The sequence below is a fragment of the Balaenoptera physalus genome (genome assembly GCF_965194825.1).
Source record: "Balaenoptera physalus genome assembly, chromosome: 8".
Lineage (NCBI taxonomy): Eukaryota > Metazoa > Chordata > Mammalia > Artiodactyla > Balaenopteridae > Balaenoptera > Balaenoptera physalus.
Window position 1 is genome coordinate 47638324 of NC_138887.1, and position 26847 is coordinate 47665170.

At 35.8% G+C, this 26847-nt stretch overlaps 1 protein-coding gene and 2 pseudogenes across 8 annotated transcripts in view; 1 reads left to right on the forward strand and 2 right to left on the reverse strand.

Moving 5' to 3' along the window:
* The window catches only part of LOC309665790 (sugar phosphate exchanger 3 pseudogene), a 306970-nt pseudogene that overhangs the window by 173580 nt on the left and 106543 nt on the right, over nt 1-26847 (reverse strand). The gene's annotated exons all lie outside the window — the stretch shown is intronic.
* On the forward strand, nt 74-25247 carry DBF4 (DBF4-CDC7 kinase regulatory subunit). 6 transcript variants are annotated; one of them, XM_082472489.1, is made up of 12 exons: nt 74-460; nt 1709-1881; nt 9093-9272; nt 11125-11175; nt 11662-11731; nt 11934-12010; nt 14532-14568; nt 15727-15772; nt 18429-18557; nt 19013-19127; nt 22183-22307; nt 24223-25247. In XM_082472489.1, the coding sequence occupies exons 1-12, from the start codon at nt 415-417 to the stop codon at nt 25214-25216; spliced, it is 2043 nt and encodes a 680-aa protein (XP_082328615.1). In that variant the 5' UTR covers nt 74-414; the 3' UTR covers nt 25217-25247. The 6 variants fall into 6 exon arrangements, with proteins under 6 accessions (XP_082328615.1, XP_082328616.1, XP_082328617.1 ...); XM_082472490.1 differs by having other exon boundaries at nt 15730-15772; XM_082472491.1 differs by lacking the exons at nt 11125-11175; nt 11662-11731; nt 11934-12010; nt 14532-14568; nt 15727-15772 and having other exon boundaries at nt 441-460; nt 1709-1804.
* Nucleotides 12205-26847, reverse strand: part of LOC309665791 (ATP synthase subunit alpha, mitochondrial-like) — a 28736-nt pseudogene continuing 14093 nt past the window's right edge. Inside the window, exons 4-5 of the transcript XR_014268466.1 lie at nt 22479-22541; nt 12205-13679 (exon numbers count right to left, since the gene is read on the reverse strand). The product of XR_014268466.1 is annotated as an ATP synthase subunit alpha, mitochondrial-like (transcript). The remainder of the gene's footprint in view (nt 13680-22478; nt 22542-26847) is intronic.

A 26847-nucleotide genomic window follows, 5' to 3' on the forward strand; every position in this document is an offset into this window, starting at 1 on the left:
GTGAGGGGCCAGATGCGCAGCGCGAGGAGGCGGGCACCAAGGGGCCGGGTACGCGACGCGAGCACGTGGGGCAGAGCGTGAGGCGGGGCGCGCGGCGTGAGAGGGGGCGGGGCGCGCGGCGTGAGATGGGGCGGGGCGCGCGTATCGGCGCCGCGGCCGCGTGACGCGTTTTCAAATTTTCAACCGCCGCAGCCCACTCGTTTGTGCTTTCCCAGTTCCTCCTTGGCGCCCTGGGGCCGAATTCTGCCCCCGGAAACCCGGGGGACAGACGCGGCATCTCTACTGCGTGGGTGTGGTGGCCCGCTGAAGGGGAGCGGCTACCTGCAGGTCAACGGGCCTCGAGGAGCTGTGTTTCCGCGGCCGCCCGGCGCGACACCCTCACCGGACCCAGCATGTAGGTGCCGGGCGGTTGGCATGAACTCCAGAGCCATGAGGGTCCACAGCAGAGGACATTTCCAGGGTACGAAGCCCCTCCTCCGGCTGCAGTCCCTTTAATCCTTTCCTTCCCTCCTGGTTCCATAATTGATTCTTCAGAGTTCTCGCGCTGGATCTCTGCTTCTTTTCTCTTCTGACACGTGCATCCTTCTCTGGCCTGAAGGAGGGCTTGCTTCAGGGTTTTGCTTCAGGAAGGGAACGGATCCCGGCCCGGCCCCTGGCGCTCTCCACGCTCCAGCCTCGGCCGCAAATTCCTCGTAGCGCCGTCGGTTATAAAACTAGAAGACAATGCGGGACCCGGGAACCCGCCGGGGCTCCCACAGGTGCTGCGACCCTTTGAGGCTGCCGCTTGAGCCTCGATTTAAAAGCAGATGTGCTCGGGACTTTTCGCTTCCTGATTAAACTGGGTGATTATGGGTGGATTTTTGGTCTTACTCATGAAGTTGAGGGAAAGTGTTTGTATTTCAAACACACCGTTGCTGTTTTCAACATTACAGGCAGAAACAAAAGCAAACTTTCATTTTCAATCTCTTCTATTTGGTAAAGCATTACAGCCTGTAAGTTTTTCTTTTTAACATGTATAGTGTGTGTGGGTATATACTGATATGTATAGTGTGTATATGTGGTCTCCTACTTATGAGCAGATGGAGTTCTTAAAGTTAAGTTTTAAGCAGCTGTTTGGATCTGATATGTTTTCAAAGGAAAGAATGAAATGAATGGTGATTTGGTTCTTCAAATGGACCATTTAGTTCTTCTTAATATATACACGGACTCTATGTGAAACTGAACCTTGAGCAGTCAGGAACCTTTGAGGTCTAGGTCATTCTGAGTAAAAGGTTTCTTGCATTGTTAAATGTTCAGCATTTTAAGTACCAGTTGTGAGTGCTCAACAGAATGGCAGACGCTCCATGAGTATTTGTTGAGTAAATACTCCATGCAGTTTACATACTAGGAAAACTCTTTCAAATTGGTTTTACATAGTTCACTGCCTTAATGCATAAAACACGAATAAACACATGAATATTTCCTGCAGAATCAACTATTGACTGTGAACAACAGTCATTTTGCGACATATAGCATCTGTTAAAATATTTTGCCTTTATCCTAAGTGATACTACAAAGAAATATATTAAAATGTTAATGACTGCTAAATTAGTAGGATTATAAAGATTTTTCTCTCTGTGATGTTATCATATAAACAAATATTTTTAAAACAGTAGAAATTTTCTGTCTGCGTAAAACATGATCTAATTCTAAATTTTTTAAACAATAGGTGGAATCCAAGTCAAAAATGAAAAAAACCGACCGTCTTTGAAATCTCTGAAAACTGATAACAAACCAGAAAAATCCAAATATAAGCCACTCTGGGGTAAAGTATTTTACATTGACTTACCTTCTGTCACCATATCTGAAAAACTGCAAAAGGACATTAAGGATCTGGGAGGGGTAAGTCAAAACCATACACTGTAACAAAAAAGGAAAACTTTCTAATTTGTAATCATTTATAATTTTCCTTTTGGAAAAAAACTTTTATAAGCACAAGGCTTAAAATTTTTATCAGCTGTTTATCGTTAATGAGCAGGCATTTGTTTTAACCTTTTGTAGGCTGACAAAACTTTCAGGTTTCTGTGATTATTAGTCTGGTGTGACGTTCACAAGTGTGAGAAATGAGACTCCCTTGTCCTGGAGGAACTGCTGATTGCCTTCTCGTTTTAATGTTGGGATGTCCTCCAGATGGCAGGAACTCCTGGATTATGATTATTGGGAAGCTACATAAAAATAAGATGTTATTTACAGAACAAGGAAAACATGTTCAAACCACAAAGAGTTAAAATTTCTCTTGACTGATACCGTGTCAACAGAATGAATGTCATTAAGGGAACGATTTTGGATTATAAATGTGGAAAACGTGCTTCTTTCCTACCTTATACATTGAGTAAATGATTAGGAAATTAGAAAATTTGGGTAAAATTCTAAGATTTTCTTAGGATTAAGGGTAATACTGGGTAAATTTTAGCAAGGTTAAGATTTTGTTAATTTATTTCCTGATTATTCCTGTTTCAAAGATTTCTGCTGCACTTTGAGTTTGTCATGGTTAACATTTTTTGAATAATATGAACAAATCCTGCCATCACTAGAATAGAAATTTGCAGAACAGGTAACAAGTTTTTTGGAATCGTTTATTGATACGATATTTTACTTAATTGTCTTTGAAAAGCTATTCTACTTTTTTGCTATTCATTTTCTTAAAATAGAACATTGTCACACATTTGTCATAGTAGTAGCATGTACCATAATGACCATATGACTGCATTCCTAAAGGTCATGTTTTATAACCTGCCATCACTGAGTAAAGACCCCTTATTTTAAAAATTAAGTACTTAAGTGTCCAGAGAAGTAAGTGACTGACCCAGGGTAGAATCAGCCTAATACCTGGACTCACATGCAACTGCACCATTCTGTTCCTTTAGTAATCAGTGGCTACAAAGTAGCTATCTGATACGGTTTGAGAGCTTTCTTAAATATGATGGAAAAACTCATTAACCCTTCTAATCTAAATCAGTAATTTTAGATTTGTGTTTTTAGCAGTGGAACCCTTCAAACAAAATCATGTTCAGAAGTCCAATGTGTAAAGCCAATAAAAAGGGAATTGCTGTAGCTGAAACAGCAGTATAGAAGCTAGTGCAGAGACTGCCTGCCCTACCCCCTTTTTCTCTCTCCTCTCATCCCCATAGCAGTTCCTGAGGCACTTGCAAGAAACAAATTTTGAATTCACTTATGTGTTAGATAATAGCTGAGAGAGAGCTGAAAGTTGGTTTTATACACTTCAAATTTTTATCCTAAAATGGTTTGAAGTAGGTCAATGAAATGAGGAGCATATTAATGTCATAAGTTTCCAAATTTTTCCCCAAAGCTGTGGATTTTCAACTGAATTTGATTTATTGACTTTATTCTTTAATTTCTCCTAAGATTTTTTTTAATCAAATTCTCATCTCCCCCCACACTATCTTTCCAATAATTCATGATGTCATGATTTCTGTCTCTAGCACAGTACTATTTCTATCACTGAAAAAGACTGTTAGAAGATCTCGTATCGGAGCTATAAAGGAACTTTGATTTCCATACACTAAGTTTTAAGATTCAACTTTAAGAAATGTGTAGTTAAATATTGATAGATCTTCCTCGAAAGGACTGTGCTTATTACTTAATTTTTAGGATTACTTAGATCCTTTAACCATTTGTAATTTGTTTTGCCTCAGGTTATTAACAGTGTCGTCTTTTTTTAAACTGTCCATTTTATGCATTTGTTTTCTCTAGTCTGAATGAAAACATCTAAATACACCTTTTATTTGGAGAGTACACTTCTGAAAATTCAACCACTGAGAGCACATCAGTGAAGTGCTGACATGATGGGGGAATATCTCTAATAGTGGCAAGAAAGGTTGCTGTTGCAAAACCAACCATGCTTAGGCCCATATCTAAACAGTGTGGGCTAAAATAAGACAGCTGGAGAAGAAAAGAGATGTAGGGTCAGATACCTTGGCATAGTTCTGTCCTCATGAACTTGAGGACAGAATGACTTGTTTTTGATGTTCAGTGTGACCTTGAGTCATCAGAAAATAAGTTTTGAGTTTACTCTTTTAAAGACCTAGATTCCACAGTAGCTAATAAATTAAAGGCCATGATAAAACTAAGTCAACAGTACAGGACACAGTATTAAATATTTTGGTAGATTCAAAAATGAATCTGATGTCCATCCCACCTCAATTTCTAATCTAAGCAGAGATGGCATTGGTACAATTAATTGTAATATAGACTGTTATGAGGGAAAGATTACTTCCAACTAAGGAATCTTGGAGGCCATTGTACAGACACAACTTGAACTCAGCTTTGAAGAATGGTTATGATTTGGGCATATGGTAATTCATTCAGAAATTATTCCACCAGTGTCTCCCATATGCTAGCACTATTTTAGATGCTGGGGAATGCAAAAATAAGATATAGTCTAATCCTCTAGGAATTCTCAGTCTATGGGAACATCAGACACCTAAATAAATAAATTACAGTATAGCAATGTCAGTGCTTTAACAGAAGTTATGTAGAAATTGCCATTAGAATACAGAAATGGAAATACTAACTCTCCCTTTTGGATTTATAGCAGCAATAAAATTTGAGCTGAGTCTTGAAAGCCTAGTAGGAATATACCAGGTAAAATGAACAAACTAAATAGAGGAAAGAACATATTTAAAATATAGGTCTGTGTGGTTTGTTTGAGCAACTGCTAATATTAGAGTATGACTTGAGCTTGGGATTTAGATGGGGGATATGGCAAGAAACAGTGTTACACTGGGACCAGATTGTAAAAGATATTTGTTCATTACTAAAGACTTATAACTCAAGGTACAGGAAATGGAAAACCAAGGGAAATGTGTCATATTAGCATAAGGACAAACATATAGACCAATGCAATAGAAGAGAGATCCCAGAAATCCTCTCATATAGTCAGTTGATTTTCAACAGGGGCACCAAGACCATTCAGTGGGGAAAGGATAATCTTTTCAACAACTGATGCTAGGAAAACTGAATATCAACATGCAAAAGAATGAAGTTGTACCCTTAACTGTACATTATGTGCTACAATTAATTAAAAATGGATCAAGATCTAAAATGTAAGAGCTAAAACCCATAGAGGAAAGTATTGGGGAGAATCTTCATGACGTTAGATTTGGCATTGAGTCCTTGACCATGACACCAAAAGCACAGACAACAAATGAAAAAATAGATAAATTGGACTTAATAAAAATGAGAAGATTTTGTGCATCAAAGGACACTATCGAGAGAGTAAAAAGACAACCCACATAATGAGAGAAAAAAATATTTGCAAATCATACATCTGATAAGGGATTAATATCTAGAATATAAAGAACTCCTACAACTCAACAAAAAACAACCCGATTGAAAAATGAGCGAAGGATTTGAATAGACATTTTTCCAAAGAAGATATATATAGATGGCTAGTAAGCACATGAAAAGGTGTGCAACATCACTAATCACTGGGAAATACAAATCAAAAGCAGTGAGACAGACATAGAAAACCAACTTATGGTCACCAAAGGTGGGGGAGGATGTAAATTAGGAGTTAGAGATGAGCAGATAGAAGCTACTACATACAAAATAGGTAAACAAGGTCCTACTGTATAGCATAGGGCACTATATTCCATATCTTGTAATAAACTATAATGGAAAAGAATATGAAAAAGAATATATATGTATGTGTAACTGAATCACTTTGCTGTACACCAGACACTAACACAACATTGTAAATTATATTTCAATTAAAAAAAAACACACAGTGAGGTACCATCTGACATCCGTTAGGATGGCCACTATCAACATAGGTGTTGGTGAGGATGTAGAGAAACTGGAACCCTTGTGAACTGTTGGTGAGATTGTAAAATGGTGCAACGGCTATGGAAAACAATATGTTGTTTCCTCAAAAAATTAAAAATGGAATTACCATATGATCAAGCAATTCCACTTCTGGGTATATACCGAAAAGAATTGAAAGCAGGGTCTTGAAGAGATACTTGTATACCCATGTTCATAGCAGCATTATTCACAATAACCAAAAGGTGGAAACAACCCAGATGTTAATCAGCAGATGAATGGATAAACAAAACATGGTTTAGACATACAATGGAATATTACTCAACCTTGAAAAGGAGTGGAATTCTGATCCATGCTACATCATGAGTGAACCTTGAAAACATTGTGCTAAATGAAATAAACCAGACACAAAAGGACAAATACAGGATTCCACTTATATGAAGTACCTAGAATTATGAAATCCATAGAAACAGAAAGTAAGGATTAAAAGGGGCTGGCAAGGGACTTCCCTAGTAGCGCAGTGGTTAAGAATCCACCTGCCAATGCAAGGGACACAGGTTCAAGCCCTGGTCCGGGAAGATCCCACGTGCCGCAGAGCAACTAAGCCCGTGCACCACCACTACTGAGCCTGCACTCTAGAGCCTGTGAGCCACAACTACTGAGCCTGTGTGCCACAACTACTGAAGCCTGTGCACCCTAGGCCCCGGGCTCTGCAACAAGAGAAGCCACCGCAATGAGAAGCCCATGTACCGCAACAAAGAGTAGCCCCCACTCGCCGCAACTAGAGAAAGCCCGTGCACAGCAACTAAGACCCAACGCAGCCAAAAATAAACAAATAAATAAATTTACTTAAAAAAAAAAAGAAAAAGGGGGCTGGCAAGAGGGGAAAATTGGGAGTTATTTTTTAATGGGTACAGTTTCAGCTTAGAATGATGAAAAACTTCTGGAAATGGATAGTGGGGAAGGTTATACAACATTGTGAATATACTTAATGCCACTGAATTGTACACTCAAAAATGGTTTAAATGGTAAATTTTATGTTACGTATTTTATCACAATTTTTTTTTTTTATATGTAGAAAGAGATTCATTCTAAAGAGTTGGCTCACACAGCTGGGGATGCTTGGCAAATTCAAAATCTAATAGGGGAGGCCAGCAGGCTGGAGACTCAGGAAAAACATTCAATTCAAGTCCAAATGCAGTCTGCTGCAGAAATTCCTGCTGCAGAAATTCTGCAGCAGTCTGCTGTAGAAATTCCTCTTTCTCACAAGAGGTCAGCCTTTTGTTCTACTCAAGCCATCAACTAATTGGCTTTCTTCTTTTTTCTTTTTTTTTTTTTAATTTTATTTATTTATTTTCACACACACACACTGTATTTTATTTTTACAAGAGATAAACAGACTGACACCAAGCATTGTAAATGGATGACCACAACAAAAGCAACGATTGCAATTACCAAACACGAAACACACTCATACTATGTCATAATATTGACATTCAGTCCAGTAAACCTCCACTGTAACAGCTCTTTTGCAGTGAAAATTGATTTGTATATTCTTTGCCTCTGAGTCCTTGTGGGATTTTTTTTTTTTAATAATTCAAACAGAAAGTCACAAAAATTATAATCATCCTCATCAGTTCACTCAGTCCCATGTAATTAATTTTTTTTTTCATCTTGATAATTTTTTTTTTTTTTAATGGGTGGGAGATTGGGCTTCTCTTGAAAAACTGGAAGCTCTGGCAGTGCTGGGGGCACATATTTACGAAGATGAAAAGAGTATTTGACGTGTAATCGTTCATTTGTATTCTTGCTGGCCCTTGTAGGCATTTGAGTATGTCATCCTTAGAATATATAAATGTACTTTATTTACTGGTGGATGAAAATGTTACTCAGAAAAAAAGGAAGTAGTGATTTGCATTTAACCAAGGCAGCTGCTGGTCTTAGCAACAAATTGTGCTTAATGCTTAGATGAAATTAACTCGTTACATACTTTGCTTCACTTTTTATTATCTTCATTTATGTTGTGAGACCCTATAGAAATTAGATACAGCTGCTTAAAATAGTTTGAGTCTCTCATTTATGCAAATAGTTAATGATTAATAGTATTTTTTCTACTTAATTTTCCTACCTTTGGATGGCAGTGATTTTCAACACTGACTTACTGACTTTGGTACATGTGTTTATAAATTCAGACATTTAAGCAGTGGTTTTCAAACTAGGGAAATTCTCTTCAAAACAGTCATACACTTTTTTTGGGGGGGGGTGGGGCTACGTTGGGTCTTCATTGCTGCGTGCGGGCTTCAGTAGTTGCAGCATGCTGAGTAGTTGCGGTACAGGGGCCTGAGAGCCCTCAGGCTTCAGTAGTTGTGGCGCACAGGCTCTAGGGCCCCCAGCATTGGTAGTTGTGGCACTCAGGCTCAGCTGCTCCCCCAGCGTTGGTAGTTGTGGCACTCAGGCTCAGCTGCTCCGCGGCATGTGGGATCTTCCCAGAACAGGGATCGAACCCGTGTCCCCTGCATTGGCAGGCGGATTCTTAACCACTGCGCCATGAGGGAAGTCTCAGTCATACACTCGTAAAAGTAAGGGTTTCCTACCTTTTAATAGTTTAAGTCTTAAGGAAAGATGTTATAACTTTTTAAGTTTGAATTGTGCTATCCAGTATTGTAGCCATTCGCTACATGTGGCTATTGACATTTAAGTTAATTAAAATTAACACAGTTTAAAATTCAGTTGCTCAGTCACATTAATTACACTTCAGGTACTCAGTAGTCACATGTGGCAGTTGCTGCCATATTGGACAATGCTGATAAAGAACATTTCCATCATTACAGTGAGTTCTATTGGACAGTAGTGCTTTAGAGCATGGATATGAAACAGTACCTATGTTCACACAACGCTGTAAATCAACTATACTTCAATTAAAAAAAATTAAGGTTAAAAAACAAAGAGTACCTGTGTTCAAATTCTCTTACTACTGGTGTAACCTCAAGGCAAGTCACTTAACTTCTGTTTTCTTCTCCACAAAATAAGGATAATATTAGTATTATGGGTTGTTATGTGGATTAAACTAATTACGATATATAAACTACATGCTGTTGTTGTGTTATTAGAATTCTCATTGTACTTTCTCAGAACTCTAGGTTCAGAATAATACAGTATAGAAATTTAGAATATTAAAATGCATCAAATCGGCATTTTCTACTGTGTCTAGCATATGAAACAGTTTATGGTTTATATGACTTACTTAAAAATACTTTGTTTTCCTTTAGCGCGTTGAAGAATTTCTCAGCAAAGATATCAGTTATCTTATTTCAAATAAAAAGGAAGCTAAATTTGCACAAACCTTGGGACGAATTTCTCCTGTACCAAGTCCAGAACCTGTATATACTGCAGAAACCACATCACCTCATCCCAGCCATGATGGAAGTTCATTTAAGGCTCCCGATACAGTAAGTCTCTGAAATATGCTTTGAGACTCTGGGAAGGGCTATAGGATTTTATAATTTTCAAGAGTGGGCTGATAGCAGAGTTCACTTAGGTAGAATAATATCTACATTAAGTGTGGCTTTCCAGTTGTTAATAAGGTTGCTGTTGCATATAGAAAGGTGATTTTTCTCCTAATAGTGCTTGTGTAGTCACACACTGATTCCTAAAATGTGCCCTTGCATTTAGTGATGGCTTTTATTTTTAGAGTAATTTACAGCTAAAGAGTGACAGCAGATCATTTTTTAAAGAAGGAATAGAAACCGTCTTTTTGTTTCAGAGCAGGGGTAAGCAAACTATGGCCCATGGGCCAAATCCAGCCTGCCGCCTGTTTTTTACAGCCTGCGAGCTAAGCATGGATTTTACATTTTCAAGTGGTTGGGAAAGAATTCAAAAGAATACTTTGCGACAAGTGGCAATTATGTGAAATTCAAATTTCACTGTCCATAAGTAAAGTTTTATTGGAACAGAGACATACCATTCATTTACATATTGACTGGTTGCTGCACTGCTCTAAAGGCAGAATGAGATAGTTGCAACAGAGACTATATGGCCTGCAGAGCCATATAAACATGTACTGTCTGGCCCTTTAAAGAAAAAGTTTGCTAACCACTGTTCTAGAATTAGTAACATCACATCCCTACCACTCAGTTACCAGTAAGTTGTAAGATACAGTGAAGGATAAATTAAATTGGTTTAATTGGATATGAAAAGGGGAAGAAATTGAAAAATAGTGTTTATCTCATTTTTAGATTGAAATTAATTATTTTAAAATATCCTCCCCGGGGCTTCCCTGGTGGTGCAGTGGTTAAGAGTCCGCCTGCCAGTGCAGGGGACACGGGTTCGATCCCTGGTCCAGGAAGATCCCACATGCCACGGAGCAACTATGCCCGTGCGCCATAACTACTGAGCCTGCACTCTAGAGCCCGCGAGCCACACTACTGAGCCCGTGCACCTAGAGCCCATGCTCTGCAACAAGAGAAGCCACCGCAGTGAGAAGCCCACACAACACAACAAAGACTGAATGCAGCCAAAAATAAATAATAAATAAATAAATTTTAAAACAAATTAAAAAAATATCCTCCCCAACTTATCTACTCCAGCCGTTTGGAAAGCAGGGAAAAATGGGAGCGGGGGAGAACAGGTAAAATAAATGATTGTTACATAAGAGATACCTCTTGAAAAAAAAGAGACAAATACGAAGAAGAAAAAAAGTCAAAGAAGAAGAGACCAAGGAAGCCTCATACATTCTTGCAGTTAATGCTTTTTTGGAGGAACAAGGTTGTACACCAGTGACTAGTTCCAACTTAATTGCTGCTATTAGCATTTCAACTGCTTTTCCTAGTGTTTTGTTTAAAAAGTGAAATACGTAAAAGTGAAATATGTAAAAACAGTATATACGGTTTACTCATATCCTTAGATCTTTGGTTAAATAGGAAATTAAAATATAAACTATTTAATTATAGATAGAGTTTCAGATCAACCTATTTTATTTTTCGTGTTGAATAACATTTACTACAGAACTGACCTTGGGTCTCATTAAGCTGAGTTTAGGCTCTACCAAAAAAAGAAGAAACAAACTTTTTAATGGGAGATCTTATTACAAACAAAGACCCTAAGGAAATCACTTTTTACTGTACATTTATTATGTTGATGGTCATTAAGACTTGTACAAATAAACTTTATGTATTTTAAATTTCATATTTATATTAAAATTCATCTTTAAATTTTATCTACTTGCTTTAGCTATTTTATCTTTTTAAAATTTTTTCCAATGAGGCACTATGTTATAACTATTGATCTCTGGTCTTTTTATAGGTGTGTTTGAGCAGAGGAAAATTATTAGTTGAAAAAGCTATCAAGGACCATGTAAGTAGGAATTTTAAAAATTCACAGTGTATATTCTATGACTAAAAACTGAAGTGTAAAATAGAGATGTTCTTGAAATCTTTTCCTCATTTTTCATAGGAAAAGCGTAAATATCAGCATGTATCTCATAAAGAACAGAATCTGCTTTTCATGAAGAAACGCCTCCATCTTGTGGCCTTTTAAAATATTACTGGACACTTCTGAAGCCTGTGGCATTTTTGTGTCTTTAAAAGAGATAATTTCTTGAAACTATTAACTGTAAGGCTACAGGGTACATTAATTGTCAAGAATATGGGAGTGTATTAAACAGAAATGGTTTTAGAAATTTCAGAAGAAAAAAACTGATGTCCTCACGGCTATTGTAACTGTTTCGGGTCTGTTCTGAATAACCATCCCAGTGACATTAAGCTTCAGATAATATTTTTAATTTAGCTCATTTAAAATAGTAATTTCCTAGAAAAAACTATCAAACTTTTTTTTTAACAGGATTTTATTCCTTCAAACAGTATATTATCAAACGCCTTATCATGGGGAGTAAAAATTCTTCATATTGATGGTAAGTATTTTATTATTGCTTTTGACAATATTTGTTATAAGTGTCTGTCTCTTCATTCCTAATTTTAGATAGAATTCTGATAGCAAGAGATACCTGTAAGGGTAATTCTTTCATCTAAATTTACTACAATTATAAGAAAATAGCAGCATTTAACTCCAAAGGTAAAAATGCTAATCTTAAACCCTTCTTTCTTTTAATAAAGACATTAGAAACTACATTGAACAAAAGAAAAAAGAATTGTATTTACTCAAGAAATCAAGTACTTCTGTAAGAGATGGGGTATGTTATTTTCCTTAATTTTTAAACTAATTAAAGAAAATGGTAAGCTTGGTTTTTATTTATGTATCTATAAATTTTTTTGCCAAGTGCCAGAATATCCTAGGGGTAATCCTGTGTACTAGATATGCATGTTTCTGTTATTTGAATAAATTCTTGCATATCATTTTACTTTAGGATTTACTCATGAGGTAAAAGTTGTTCCAGGGATGGTGGCATAGTTTTGTTTTCTTCTTTGGTTGCTGCTGCAACCAAGAAAACATACTTTTGTTCATTCTGAAGGAAAACAGCACAATTAACATATTACATGAGAAGCTCCTGGTATGTATAATATACTCCGTTTGGGAACACAAATAGGAAGTAGGCTTACTGTTCAACTGCTCTATAAATCTTGTCATATAGTATGACTATGTGGCCTGACCACAAAATATTTGTTAAACAAGTGCATTGGGCATTGTCATCTGTTAGACCTAATGTTCCATATCTTCAGTTTCTTCCCTTTTTACTAGCTTCCTCCTCAAACCCTCTAAATAGAATCAACCCTCTTCTATCCTTTAAAACACGGGTCCTGTTAGGAACCAGGCCGCAGAGCAGGAGGTGAGCAGCAGGCGAGCAAGCGAAGCTTCATCTGCCGCTCCCCATCGCTCACATTAGCGTCTGAACTGACAGCCCCCCACCCGACCCCTGTGGAAAGATTGTCTTCCATGAAACTGGTCCCTGGTGCCAAAAAGGTTAGGGACCTCTGCTTTAAAACAAATACAATAAAACCTTCCTTGACCTCTCGTCCCTACCGACTATTCAGTCTTTATATCATCCAGACATCTCACATTTCCACTTTTACACTTCCCATTCACTCTTCAACCTATGAGGTATAAAACTACTGACCAAGTTGGCAAATCAAGTGTACACTTTTTAAAACCAGTCATATTGGTTCTCTCAGCTATTGTTCACTTCCTCCTTGAACTTACTTTCCTCTGGAACTTCTCTCGTCCCTTTGCTTTCTTATAGTTCTCATATCTCAGAACATTCTTGTGTGGTCCACTGTTTCTTCACCTAATCCCTAAATGAACCTAAAAGGTAAATAAATATTATAGAAGAATGCATATAAAGACATGAAGCCATAAGTAGGATGGCATGTTTTGGAAATTTTCTGCAGTATAATACAACCTGATCTTTGAGTGGGAAAGTGACAGGAAATGAAGCTAGAAAAACTAGCAAGTTCAGATGGACCTTGCACGCTCTATAAAGGAGTTAGATTTTATCTTGAAGGCTTTGGAACATTATTGAGAGATAATTAATAGGAGAGTAACCTGGTTGGATAGGTATTTTGGAAGGATGCTGTGGTTGCCAGTTAAGAATATTTGCTGGCAAGACTGATCATTTTACTGTCATCATAGTTCTACTTTTTCCAGAATACCATATAGTTGGAATCATACAGTATGTAGCCTTTTCAGATTGGCTCCTTCAGTTAGTAATAGGCATTCAGAGTTCCTCCATATCTTTTCGTCACTTGATAGCTCATTTCTTTTTATCAATGAATAGTCCATCATCTGGATGTGCCACAGTTTACCCATTTACCTTTTGAAAGACATCTTGATTGCTTCCAAGTTTGGCTGCCTGTGGCACCTTTACAGCTGCAGTTTCGTACCTGGGGCCCACTCTCAGGTCAGAACTGTGGGAAAAAAGAAAGAGGAAATAATACAGGGATTCCCTTTGTACTCTTTGAACGGCAGGAGCCTCTTTCCTGATTCTTTGTAGCCAAAAAGATAGGGTTTGTATAGGAGTAATCACTGGCTCTGCTATTGCTGCGAATCTCATGACTAGAGGTCCATTCTTAAGGAAACATTGCAAGAGAAAAGGGGGAGAGGGGGATGGGAAATGTACCCCCTTAAAGTTAGCTTCTCCAAGTTTTGTCTTCCTTCTGCAATATACCTGCTTTTGTTTACTTTTAGTCCTCAAGTAGTTGCTTATTGAATTTTGTCCAGAGTTTTTATTGTCATCAGTGGGGAGGGACCATATTGAACGTATTCCTTCTTGACTGGAATTGACAGGCTAATAAATTTTTTAGTAATTCCTTTGATGAGTTTATCACAAAGGTTTTGCTGAATGAGGGCATAAAAATAACTTACATGACTATTTTTAGATTATTTTACTAACCATGCCTTTTCTTTATTGGTTGATTTCTTTCTGTGAAGACATTATAGCTAAAATGCAAAATATTTGTTGGGGGTATTGTAAAAGTGAGCTTGTATTACTAAGTTCCATACCACTGGCTAAAATCTTTAATTCCTGAATGATCTTTGTTTCATTTATTTGGTTGAGTTGATTTTGAAAAGCAGCTTTTTCTCTTTTTTTCCCCATGAAACTGCAATAATCACCCTCCCTTTATTTAGTTGTTTTCCTGTATGATTTTTTAATCTTGAGGATATTGAGCAATTGCAGTAGCTGTTTTCACTGTACTTTCAAGCCCAGTGTTTTCACCATGTATATGTTTATATATATATATATATAAATTTTTTTTTAGGGGAAAAGAGTAAGTATTGGCACACAGAAAGCAAGAAGTAAGTATTTTGATTTCCTTAAGTGTGTTTGTTTTGCTTTTAGAAAATAGAATAAAACATAAAAATCTTCTAAAAAATCATGTAACCATCCCTTTAAATGACTTTTTCAGTGGTTCTTAGCCTTTTTTTTTTTTTTCTTTAGAACACTGACCCCTATGGCAGTCTGGTAAAGTCTATGGACCTTTGTTAGAATAATGTTTTTTAAAACATTTTTTCTTATCATTATATTACTAAGAAAATCAATTATATTGAAATTCAGTTATCAGAATATTTTTCGGTATAAAATAGTTATATACTTGTTTTTATTACACATTAAAAAGCTCTAGCAATGATTATAATTGCTCCTGTAATTTTGTTTTGAAGTGATGGGTGTAAATGATGCTTTGAGATATTTGTAGTAACTAATATGATATGAAAATATGTTTCAACTGATATCAAAATTACAAGCACTGGGCCTCCCTGGTGTCACAGTGGTTGAGAATCCACCTGCCAATGCAGGGAACACGGTTTCGAGCCCTGGTCTAGGAAGATCCCACATGCCGCGGAGCAACTAAGCCTGTGCTCTAGAGCCCGTGAGCCACAACTACTGAGCCCGCGTGCTGCAACTACTGAAGCCCGCACGCCAAGAGCCCATGCTCCACAGCAAGAGAAGCCACCACAATGAGAAGCCCACACACCGCAACAAAGAGTAGCCCCCGCTCGCCGCAACTAGAAAAAGCCCATGTGCAGCAAGGGAGACCCAACACAGCCAAAAATAAATAAATAAAATAAATAAAAATTACAAGCACTGCTAATACTACTGTGATTCTTTTGCTTATATGCAAAATTGAAGGACATGTTAAATTTCAGTTAGAGATTAGTGAACATAAAAGTTAAATTTTTTTTCCTGTTCTAGCTCAAAATCCTCCTGAATTCTGCTTATAGATCCTTTAGGAGATCCATTCAGTTTAAGAATCGCAGAATATAGACAGAACTTCTGTCATTTTGGAAATGGATTTATAATTGTAGGCTACCTTACCTGAGGCTGAAAACTTCAAATTGAAATGAAATGGATAATGGATACATAGTTGGATTATTTTAGCCAGAGTAGTTTTGTTTGGGAAAAAAAAAAACTCTGGATTTGTAAGCATCTAATATCATGTTTTGTATATTCCCAAGCAGGTAGACTCAAAAAGCCTTTTGTAAAGGTGGAAGATATAAGCCAGTAAGTATCTTAAATTCAATCTGTATGATTTAAATACAATATTAAAGGAGAAAATCTAACTAATTAAACTGTTCCCGCTAATACTGTTAGGTCCCTTTACGTTAGATTTATATGATATTAATAATGCGTGTGGCACAGTTTCAAAAAGTAGCATTACTTACTTTGTGCTCAAGGACTGAATTTAGTTTCAGTAGGTTTTAGATAATGCTTCCTTGAAAATCTAGTTTAGAGCAATCATGAGACCAACTCATTTTTCAGTATTTCAAATAACCATTCTCTGGCTAAAGGTAATACCATATGATTTAGAACTACTACTTAAAGACTGCATCTACATTTGTAAAAAAGAAATTATTAGTTACTACTTGGAAACACAAAATCTGAGTATAACATCTAATTTGGTAGTTTTCCCAAACTCATTCTGAAGCTCTGTAGAATAATCTTAATGAAGACTACAGATATAAGTAGACTAATTTGGCGTGGGAGAATTAGATTTCTTTCTCTTGACATTCTAGTTACTCATTTAGACATGTGTGATTAATTCTCTTGGGTGCTCACTGAGGTGACAAAGATGTGTTGAACGCTTTTTTTTAAATGTGCTACTGTGAGAAAAGTACAATTTAAAATTAGGCCTGGAGGGACTTCCCTGGTGGTCCAGTGGTAAAGAATCCTCCTTCCCATGCAGGGGACACAGGTTCAATCCCTGGTCGGAGAACTAGGATCCCACATGCTGCGGGCAGCTAAGCCCTCGCACCTCAACTGTAGAGCCTGTGTGCTGCAAACTACAGAGCCTACATGCTCTGGAGCCCACGCGCCACAACTAGAGAAGAGAAAGCCCGCATGCCACAACGAAGAGCCCACGTGCCACGACTAAGACCTGACACAGCCATAAAAATAAATAAATAAATATTTAAAAAAATAAAATTAGGCCTAGAGAAGCATTAATAAGTGGAAAGACAGCCCATGTTCATGGATTGGAAGACTTCATATTTTAAGATGTCAGTACTACCCAAAGTGATCTACAGGTTTAATGCAATCCCTATCAAAATCCCAATGACTTTTGTTGCAAAAAGAGAAAAATCCATCCTAAAATTCATATGGAATCTCAAGGGATGCTGAGCACCCAAAGTAATTTTGAAAATGAAGAACAAAGTTGGAGGTCTACACTTACCAATGTCAAAACTTACTGCAAAGCTATAGTAATCAAAACAATTTGGTACTGACATAAAGACAGATGTATAGACCAATGGAATATAATAAAGAGCCCAGAAGTAAATCTTTAGATATATGATGAAATGACTGCTGACAAGGATGCCAAGAACATTAAGTGGGGAAACGACAGTCTTTTTAATAAACAGTATTGGGAAAACTAGATAGCCACACGCAAAAGAATGAAGTTGGACCCTTACTTTATACAATATATAAAATTAACTCAAAATGAGTCAGAGACCTAAAACTATACAACTCTTGGGAAAAAAACACAGGGGGAAGCTATATGACATTGGAATTGGCAGTAATTTCTTGGATACGACACTAAAAGCAGAAACAAAAAGATAACTAAATTGGACTACATCAAAATTATAAATTTCTGTGCGCAAAAGACATAACACAGTGAGAAGGCAACCACAGAATGGGAGAAGATAGTTGCAAGTTATATATCTAATAAGATAGTAATATGAAGAACTCAACAACAGAAAATCAAATGACCCAATTAAAAAATGGGCAAAGGACTTGACATTGCTCCAAACATACCCAAATTGCCAACAAGCATATGAAAAGATTTTCAACATTACTAATCATCAGAGAAATGCAAATCAAAACCACAATGAGAAATCTGTTACCTCACAACCATTAGGATGGGTTCTATTTTAAAAAGAAAAAATAAGCGTTGGTGAGGTTGTGGAGATATTGGAACTCTTATGCACAGTTTGTGGGATTAGAAAATGGTGTAACCATTATGGAAAACCGTATGGAGAGTCCTCAAAAATGTTGAACTGCTTGCTGTATGATCCAGCAACTCCACTTCTGAGTATATACCCAAAAGAACTGAAAACAGGGTTTAGAAGAAGCACTTGCACATGCATTTTCATAGCAGCACTATTCACAATAGCCAAGAGGCAGAAGCAACCCAGATGTTGATCAACAGATGAATGGATAATATGGTATATACATATAATGGAATATTATTCAACTTTAAAAAGGAATGAAATTTTGACACATACCACAACATGGATCAACCTTGAGGACATTATGCTTAATGAAATAAGAGGAAAATACTACATGATTCCACCTAATGAGGTACCCAGAGTAGTCAAATTCATGGAAACAAGGTAGAATGGTGGTTGTCAGGGGCTGGTGGGGAAGAGAGAATGGGGAGTTACTTATTTTATTTTATATGTGGATACAAAGTTTCAGTTTTGAAAGATGAAAAGAGCTCTAGATATGGACAGGTGTTAATAGTTGTAAAACATTGTGAATATACTTAATACAACTGAACTGTGCACTTAAGAATAGTAAATAGTTAAGATAGTAAATTTTAACTGATTCCTATTGTTTGTTTCAGATTCCAGATGAATTACATGATTTTGAAATATAAGACTTCAAACATGTTTTCTTTCATCATAAAGATTCTCATGTATTTGTCTTTTTATTCTTTTAGGCTTTATAGGCCATTTTATCTTCAGCTGACCAGTATGCCTTTTATAAACTATTCTGCTCAGAAGCCCTCCAGTCCATTTGATGTAGATAAGCCATCTACCACCCAAAAGCAAACTCAGGTTAAACTAAGGTTGGTTTAACCGTCAAGTAATTTTTTATCTTTTTAAACAAATATTTAAAATAATTCATTTAATGCCATGGGGTGTGTGTGTGTGTTTCTAATCACTGTTGTGCTTTCTCCCCTGGATATTTTTAATGCCCCTTTGCTAGATTTAAAGTCTGAATCTCTTCTTAAAGTGTGTCACATTTAGACACTTTAGATGGGGGCGGTGGGGGGTAGCTTAAAAATATTTGCAAATAATTGAAATGTGTTGTTTCTCTTCAGTGATCTGAGATATTCTCCAGAATAATTGTTACATTCTCAGTTTGCTTCTCAATTTCTTAAAAAGAAAAATGGCTAAAAGTATTTGTTTATATAAATCTCTGCAAATTATGGCAGATGCTGTTTGATAGTTGAGGACCGTAAATTTTTTTAAATTACTCCTTACGTTCAGCGGTTAATCTTTTACCATATATTTCTATCAGGATCCAAACAGATGGTGATAAACGTGGTGGAATCCCAGTTCAACTCCAGTTAAAAGAGAAGAAAAAAAAGGGATATTGTGAATGTTGCTTGCAGAAATACGAAGATCTCGATACTGTAAATGTGATTTTGTGTTTAGAGGGTTGATATTTCTAAAACTATGAATAATATTTGCTGTTTAAATTTTAGCTTATTCTTTTGATTGTGGTTTACAACTTGGTAATTATTAAGTAGTAGATACTTCTTTTTGATAGAATTATCTTGAACTTTAAGAACCCAAAGTGGGGAAATGTGTATTGAAAAATCATTTTTGTCCACTCAACAAATATTTATTGAGCACCTGCTGTGTACCAATTACTGCTCTGGGTGAACAGCATTGAACAAAAGCGACCAATTCGCAACCCTTGTGAAGATTACATTCTGTGGAAGGGGAGGAGAGAGAGCTAACCACAGGATAAAAGAATAGTGAAGTATATAGAGAGAACATTAGATCAGCGCTATGAGAAAATAAAGCAGGAATGAAGGTGTTGCTATTTATTTAGACTAGACAAGGAATACCTAACTGATGAGGTGGTATTTGAGTAGAGACCTGAGAGAAGTTGAGGGAACAAGACTTGTGAATATTGAAGTAAGCAATGCAAAAGTGCTAAATGAAACTGATTGACGGGATCAAAGAACAGATGCTGGTGGACTGAGCAATGGTGGTAGAAGTCAGTTTGCGGATATGATTGTAAAGGCAGGGCCAAGAAGATTTGCAGTGGATTGGATGTTGGGAGGGAGAGAGGATGGGTCATGGGTCACTGCATGCTTCAGGCCTTAACAATTAAAAAATGGGCAAGTGATTTACTAATGGGAGGATGAGAAGAAAGTGGAGACAGTTCTTTGAAATAGCAGAAAGAGAAGTGGTTGAAAATATATATGGGATGAAGAGAAAGTTTTAAAAATGGGAACAATTACAATTTGTAAACTGATGAAAAGAGCAAGAGCTTTGGATCCAGGCTAACCCAAGTTTGAATCCTGTCTTCCTGTCTATGAGACTTTGGACAGTACCTGGCACTGTGCTTATTAAATATTAGCTGTTATTGTTTGAATTGTTAATTTTTAAAATATTAGGACGGTCTGTTTTGGTGCTTGGTTTTGGTAGAAGATGGTGGGAAAGTTGAGAAAAAATATTTGAAAATATCTGATTCATTAACTACCTCTGTCTTCAGATTCTAAATTGGAAGTTTGTTTTATAACTGAAAGTTTGTGTCCGTTTTTTGTGTTCAGCTTATATAATAAAGTAGAAAAATACAGTTAGTTTAAAATTATTTTTAATCATAAGCTGAACTTTCTCAGAAATATTTGCCCTTCCCAAAAATCATTTTGAAAATCTAAATTGTAGATTGGTCCTGAAATTCTACTTTGCTGTTGCAATAAATTAATCTAAAATGGATGTTTTCCTTAATATCATTTTGTGGATCCTAGTTTGATGCTCAGAGGATGTTGGGGCTAAAAATCAACCACAAGAAAGGAAAATCAAAGTAGAGGCTGTGATGGATATTTTTAAATTTTTATTTATTTTATTTTTATTTATTTTAATTTTTTTACAGTTTTTCAAGTATATGATCCCTAGTCACTAAGAATAAAGAAAATATTTTGTTTTTTGAAACTTTGATTTCACAGTGATTCGGTTCCACCTGTGTCAAGGCATTCATTTAACAAATTTGATCACAGGAAATTAAGCAGCAAACAAGGCAGATACATTCCCTACCCTTTTACCATCTTGTGGTCTGACAGAGGAAATAGATATGAAACATGTATTTGCAAGTAGGATGAAAAGTGAAGTATGAAGTGCAGTGGTAATAAATAATGAGAGTACTGAATGTAGAATGAGGGACAAGGAAGGCTCAACTGAGAAAGTGACATTTAAATCAAGACTTAAAGCACAAATAAAAAGAGTCAGGTGGAGGTAGAGGAACTACACAAAAGTTGGAAGTTGTTTTTCTTAGTTCAGTTAGTTATTTTTCCTTCCAAGAACATGAATAAACAGAATCTGAACTTACAAAGTTAATGTTTTGTTTCTTATTAGTTTTAACATTACTGGGCATGCATAATTTGTATATGGTAAATTTTGCAAGCAAGGAAGGAATACGTTTATATTCCAGAACACTGTATTTTTTGTGACCAGTGAAGAATTTCGTTTTTGGAATTAAAATCAAATAATTGCAAGTTAAAATTAGTGCTTGCTTCGGCAGCACATATACTAAAATTGGAACGATACAGAGAAGATTAGCATGGCCCCTGCACAAGGATGACACGCAAACTCTTGAAGCGTTCCCATGTTTTTAAATAAAGATGTTAAATAATAAAATAAAATGGATAACCAAAAAAAAAGTTAAAATGATATGAAACTAGGGAAACAGAAATGAGGTTCTTCCATGACCACCTTGATACAGGCTTCTAGTTACAATTCCCTGATCAGCTGATAGACAAATGATAGAATTAGCCTGGAGATTCCACCTATTCAGAAGGAACTTAGTTTCCTCTGAGTTTTATCCCAATACACTGAAGTTGTTGACTTTTGTTCTTAACCACCCTTAAGATTGAGAAAAGCTTCTCCGTACTCAGTCATAAGCACTGGGTAATTGAGATCATTTATTCCCTCATTCTCAAAATTTTTTTTATTCTTCCCAGCATTAGTTGTACTTCATCTTTTTATACTTAATCTCTCTTCTAGATTCTTGTTTTGGATTCTTGTATGTTACATAACATTTCATGTATTTAATATTTTATAAGCCCTACCTTATTACTTAGTGGTAATTGCATAAGGATAAAATAAAGTAGTAAAGAGAAGTGTTTTCATAAATACTAGCATACTCTAAATGCTATATGTTACTGTTGTTTTTCTTCAGCTTTATCTTCATTTTCTGATGGAGCTCACTGGTTTTCAGTTCCCTTGAACTACTAATTCATTAGTACTTGACTTTTCTGATTGAAAAATGGAAGACTAAAAACCAAAGTACTTTTAGTGGTTTCTCAGCAGTTACTTTTATTCTACTTATTTTAAGTTCTGCTAAAGGATATTTCTTTGGAGTAGTTATTAGATACTTAATTTTAGGGGCATGAGAATACTAGAAAAAAGTATCTTGCTTTTAAAATATGATTTATATACTTTTTTGTTTTATTTTAGCATCTTCTAAGTGAGCAACACAGAAACTTTGCACAGAGTAATCACTATCAAGTTGTTGATGACATTGTATCTAAGTTGGTTTTTGACTTTGTGGACTATGAAAGGGACATGCCTAAAAATAAAAGGTAATTTATCAACGCAAGTTTTAAATTTTACAAGAATATTAAACCATTAAACTAAAAATAAATGCAATGTTTTCTGTTCTTAGAAGGATTATATTTTCAGCATAGAAATATGGTTAAGAACTGATTCCTTCTTTTCTCTCTCCCTCCTCCACCACCACCAAAAATGCTTACCTTATTATTACTTTTAAGGCTCTCTTCTTAACATAGTTGAAAAGGGGAGTTGGCAAACTTTTTCTATAAAGAACCATATAGTTAATATTTTAGGCTTTGTGAACCACAAGATCTCTATTGAAGCTGCTCAGCTTTGCCATTGTACAATGAAAGTAGCCACAGACAATATGTAAATGAATGGGTGTGGCTATATTCCAGTAAAACTTTATTTAAAAAAATAGATGGCAGACTAGATTTGGCCCGAGCTATATAAAGTGTGAATACAGTGATGTTCAGTATACAGTAACTGTACATTGACAAAATGAGCCTCATTAAGATTATTCCCATAAATCTAAAAAAGAAATGCTTTCATATGAATATACCCTAGAATTGGTAATATAACTCAATAGGTTGTTAAGTCCTTATATCTGTTTTTAGACCAATCTTAAGGCATAAAGAAGACTATAAAATATGATACCACGCTACAGCTTCTGAAAATTAACTAGAAAGTTTTTTGGCTGTATCTGGATAGAACAGTTCCCAAACCTCTTATTTCTGTAACATTCAGAATGATTGTTCATGACTGATTTAATATTTGGAGAGGAAACATATTTCCAACTATTAAAACTTATATGGGCTACTGTAAGAATTTAGAATTCCCTAAAAACTCATTCTGCAGCAAAATTCTGAATTAGTACTTATATTTAAACTGGTTTATTCCTTAATTATCTTATTATCTGCACAGTTTTTATCTCTATAGACAAGTCACTTAAACATCTCTGGACTTTAAAGAAGAGTGATGTTGGACTAGTGTTTTGACATTTTATATCCTCCATTTGTTCAAGAGGAGTCTTAAGTATCAACAAAATAAATAGAAAAGGAACCATTCTGGTTTTGAAGGGGCCCGTGGAATTCTATATTTCTCTTCATTATCTGTGACATGTATAACATAAAACATAATTAGTGAGCTGTTAAGTTTTTTTCTCTTTGTAAGTAGTTTAGGATTGTCTAATACAAACTAGCATCCCAAGGATATTAAGAGGCTCCATGAAGAAGAGAGTTTCAGGTCAAATATGTGTGTGAAACTTAAGGATTACTAACTTGTCATCTTTAGAAGTATAATGATATAAGGTTTCTGGCTCACTATAATATTGGATTGTTTATTTTTAAATATAAATAAATATCCATTTCTGCCTTAGGTTTCCCAATACTCATTCTCCACATGCTAAGTCAACATTAATGTAAATCAAAGCATAGAAATTAAGAAATTTTTCAGGACAGTGAAAAAATTAGGAACAGACCCAAATCGCTTTACTATCATCTTTCTTTGATTTATATGATCAAAGTAGTTTTAAATACCAAAGTCACGATACTGCTTACCTCTGGGAGGAAGTGGAAGAATGTGGATGAGGAGTGGTACACTAGAGTTTTTAGCTATATCTGTAAAGTTTTATTATTTTAAAAACATCTAAAGTGGACTTCCCTGGCAGTCCATTGGTTAAGACTCCCCACTTCCACCGCAGGGGGCATGGGTTTGACCCCTGGTCGGGGAACTAAGATCCTGCATGCCACGCGGCGCGGCCAAAAAAATAAAAGCATCTAAAGTAAATTTGGCTAAATATTAAAAGTTCTATATTTTTGTAGTGTTTTCTAAGTTAAATAAGTTTTGTAAACAGTTTTTAAAGATTTTTACTAATTTAGTTTTTAAATACTCAGGAATTTTTGATAGCAATTTTAATTTTTTTCTTTTCTTTTTCCTCTAAAGAATAAAATACAGTGTTGGATCCCTTTCTCCTATTACTGCAAATGTCTTGAAAAAGTCTGAACCTAAAGAAAAGATGGAATTACAACATACTTCTCAGAAAAATTCCAGGGAAAATGTACAGGTGATGGAGCACGGTTTCCTGTATAAAGAAACCCAGGAACCTGAACAAAAGTTTATGTCTACTTCAGAACACATCCCACACCTTTCAAGTGAATTAAGAGGACATGATGATAAAACATCTAATAAATGTTCCATGTTAAATCCAGCTGAAAATGACATAAAAGAAAATTTTATATCTCTAAATTTTATATCTCTGTCTCCACATAAAAATAAACAGGAATGCAGTCTTGATGTTCCCGAACATAAATTAATTATAAATGAAAATGACTTAGAAGTAAGGGTGGATCACTGTCCACGTAGGCAACAGGCATCTGTACAAGTTTCTCATTTCAGTACGGATAATAGTGCATCTCAGCCAAAACAAAAGTCAGATACTGTGCTTTTTCCAGCAAAGGATATGAAGGAAAAGGACCTTCATTCAGTATTTCATCATGATTCTGATCTGTTAGCAATAAACAGTTCACAGGCGCACCTAACAATTCAGGCAAAGGCTCCATCCCAAAGCCCTCCTGAGGAAGCCAACCCATGTGACATCAAGAATATAGATAGTTTACCTTCTGGTAAAATCCATCGGAAAGTGAAAATACTATTAGGAAGAAATAAAAAAGAAAATCTGGAACCAAATGTGGAGTTATATAAGAAAAGAACTGAATTTCTTACTATACAAGAAGAAAACAGAATTTGTAACTCATCAGTACAATCTCTACTGGACTTATTTCAAACCAGTGAAGAAAAGTCAGAATTTTTGGGTTTCACAAGCTACACCGAAAACAGTGGTATATGTGATGTTTTAGATATTTGGGAAGAGGAAAATTCAAATCTGTTATCAGTGTTTTACTCTTCCCCTTCAACTTCTACATTTTCTGGTTTTTAGATTTAAAAAAATAAATACCTTTCAGAAGCAATGAAGATCATATTGAAATTTTTATAAATATGTATAAAAATTCTTAGTTTTGGAGGTGAGGTTTTGCCAATTTTGTTTACAGAATGAAATGTAAATATTAATAAAGGTGATGTTTGCATTCTTCTACAGAGTTGAATACCTATTCTAGAAAAATTGTAGAATAAACTTGTGACTCATCTTATTTTGCATACTATGTTCATAATTGTTTTCTAAGAACTATTATGAATAATAAGTTTGCTTTATGTCAGTGAAAATAATTTCAAGGGAAATTTTGAGAATATCAAAATTTAGCATTTTAAATTTAGATATTCTAGTTATATCTATTGTCTATTAAAACAGATTTCCACGATAACATGATAATATTGCTTTTAAAAACCTAATTTTCATACAGAAAGGAAAAATTGTATTTCAGTGTCTGAGTTCTGGAAATCATTATTACCAGAAGCATTGACACATGAGGGTGAACTAGTTGGACCATGCTAGGGTGTTGGCACTGAGGAGTTAGGTTATTTGTAGAGATAAATAGAAGCCATGAGGAAAAACTTAACCAGGCTAGCATGTGGAATGAAATAATTTTTCCACTGTTCTTATTTACCTTTGGAAATAATTTCTTCCAAAAATGACTCTTTAATCCCTAATTTGGTATCAAGAAAGGAAAGGGAAAGGATGGCAATGAACTAGATATGTTTTGAAACATGCAGATTGCCTTTGATCAGTCACTTGGCGATTCAATAATTTAGAGAAGAGAAAATTCAAATATCGGGAAAATTTCAACTCTTACCGGTAGATGGTTCACAATAAAAATTAGTGCCAATGAATATTATATGAATACACTGTCAACTAAAATTAACAATTTTATTGTTCATGGCTGTACTTAAAGGAGGATCACTGAAATATCCTTTATAGTGCATACATGCGTTTATGTTTTAAACAAAAAATCCCTTGGAAGATTTTTACACAGGACAGAAAATTCCATTTATAAGCATGAGGGTTCTTATATAATGACATATTTTCAGTAGTAAACTCATGTAACAACAGACAAATAGCCATTTTCAAAATGCTCTCATATCGTGACCATTTCAAAAGCAGTTCTCTTATTGTTAACAAACATCTTTAACTTTGAAGGGATAAATTAAATGGTTGGTTTTTCGTTTTTTGTTTTTCAAAAACTCTTTGAGGCTCCCAAAGACCACATTAGTTGCCCCTAATAGTAATCCCATAAAATCTCTTTCTTTACCTTGTCTTAGCACTTTCAAACAGTATAAAAACTGAGTCGTAACGGCAGCTCATCACAGGTTGGGTTCCCACAGGAAGTAAACTCTATGATGGAGTTTAGCATGCAGGATGTTTTCTAACGAGTGCCTTTGGACATAGTTGACCCCACAAGAATCTCGCAGTTGCTAGGTGAAGCTGACTGGTAAATCAGTGAATGGTTCAATGACCACTCAGACGGGGCATGACCGGGCAAGGAGGCTCTGCAGATGAGAATTCCTTCAGGAGCTGACAGCTGTAAGCTGTCTACTGCCTGTACTCCCAGCAGCTGGGGCAGCACGTTCTTTATTAAAGATGGATCGGAATCAATTACTCCTACCAGGATGGTG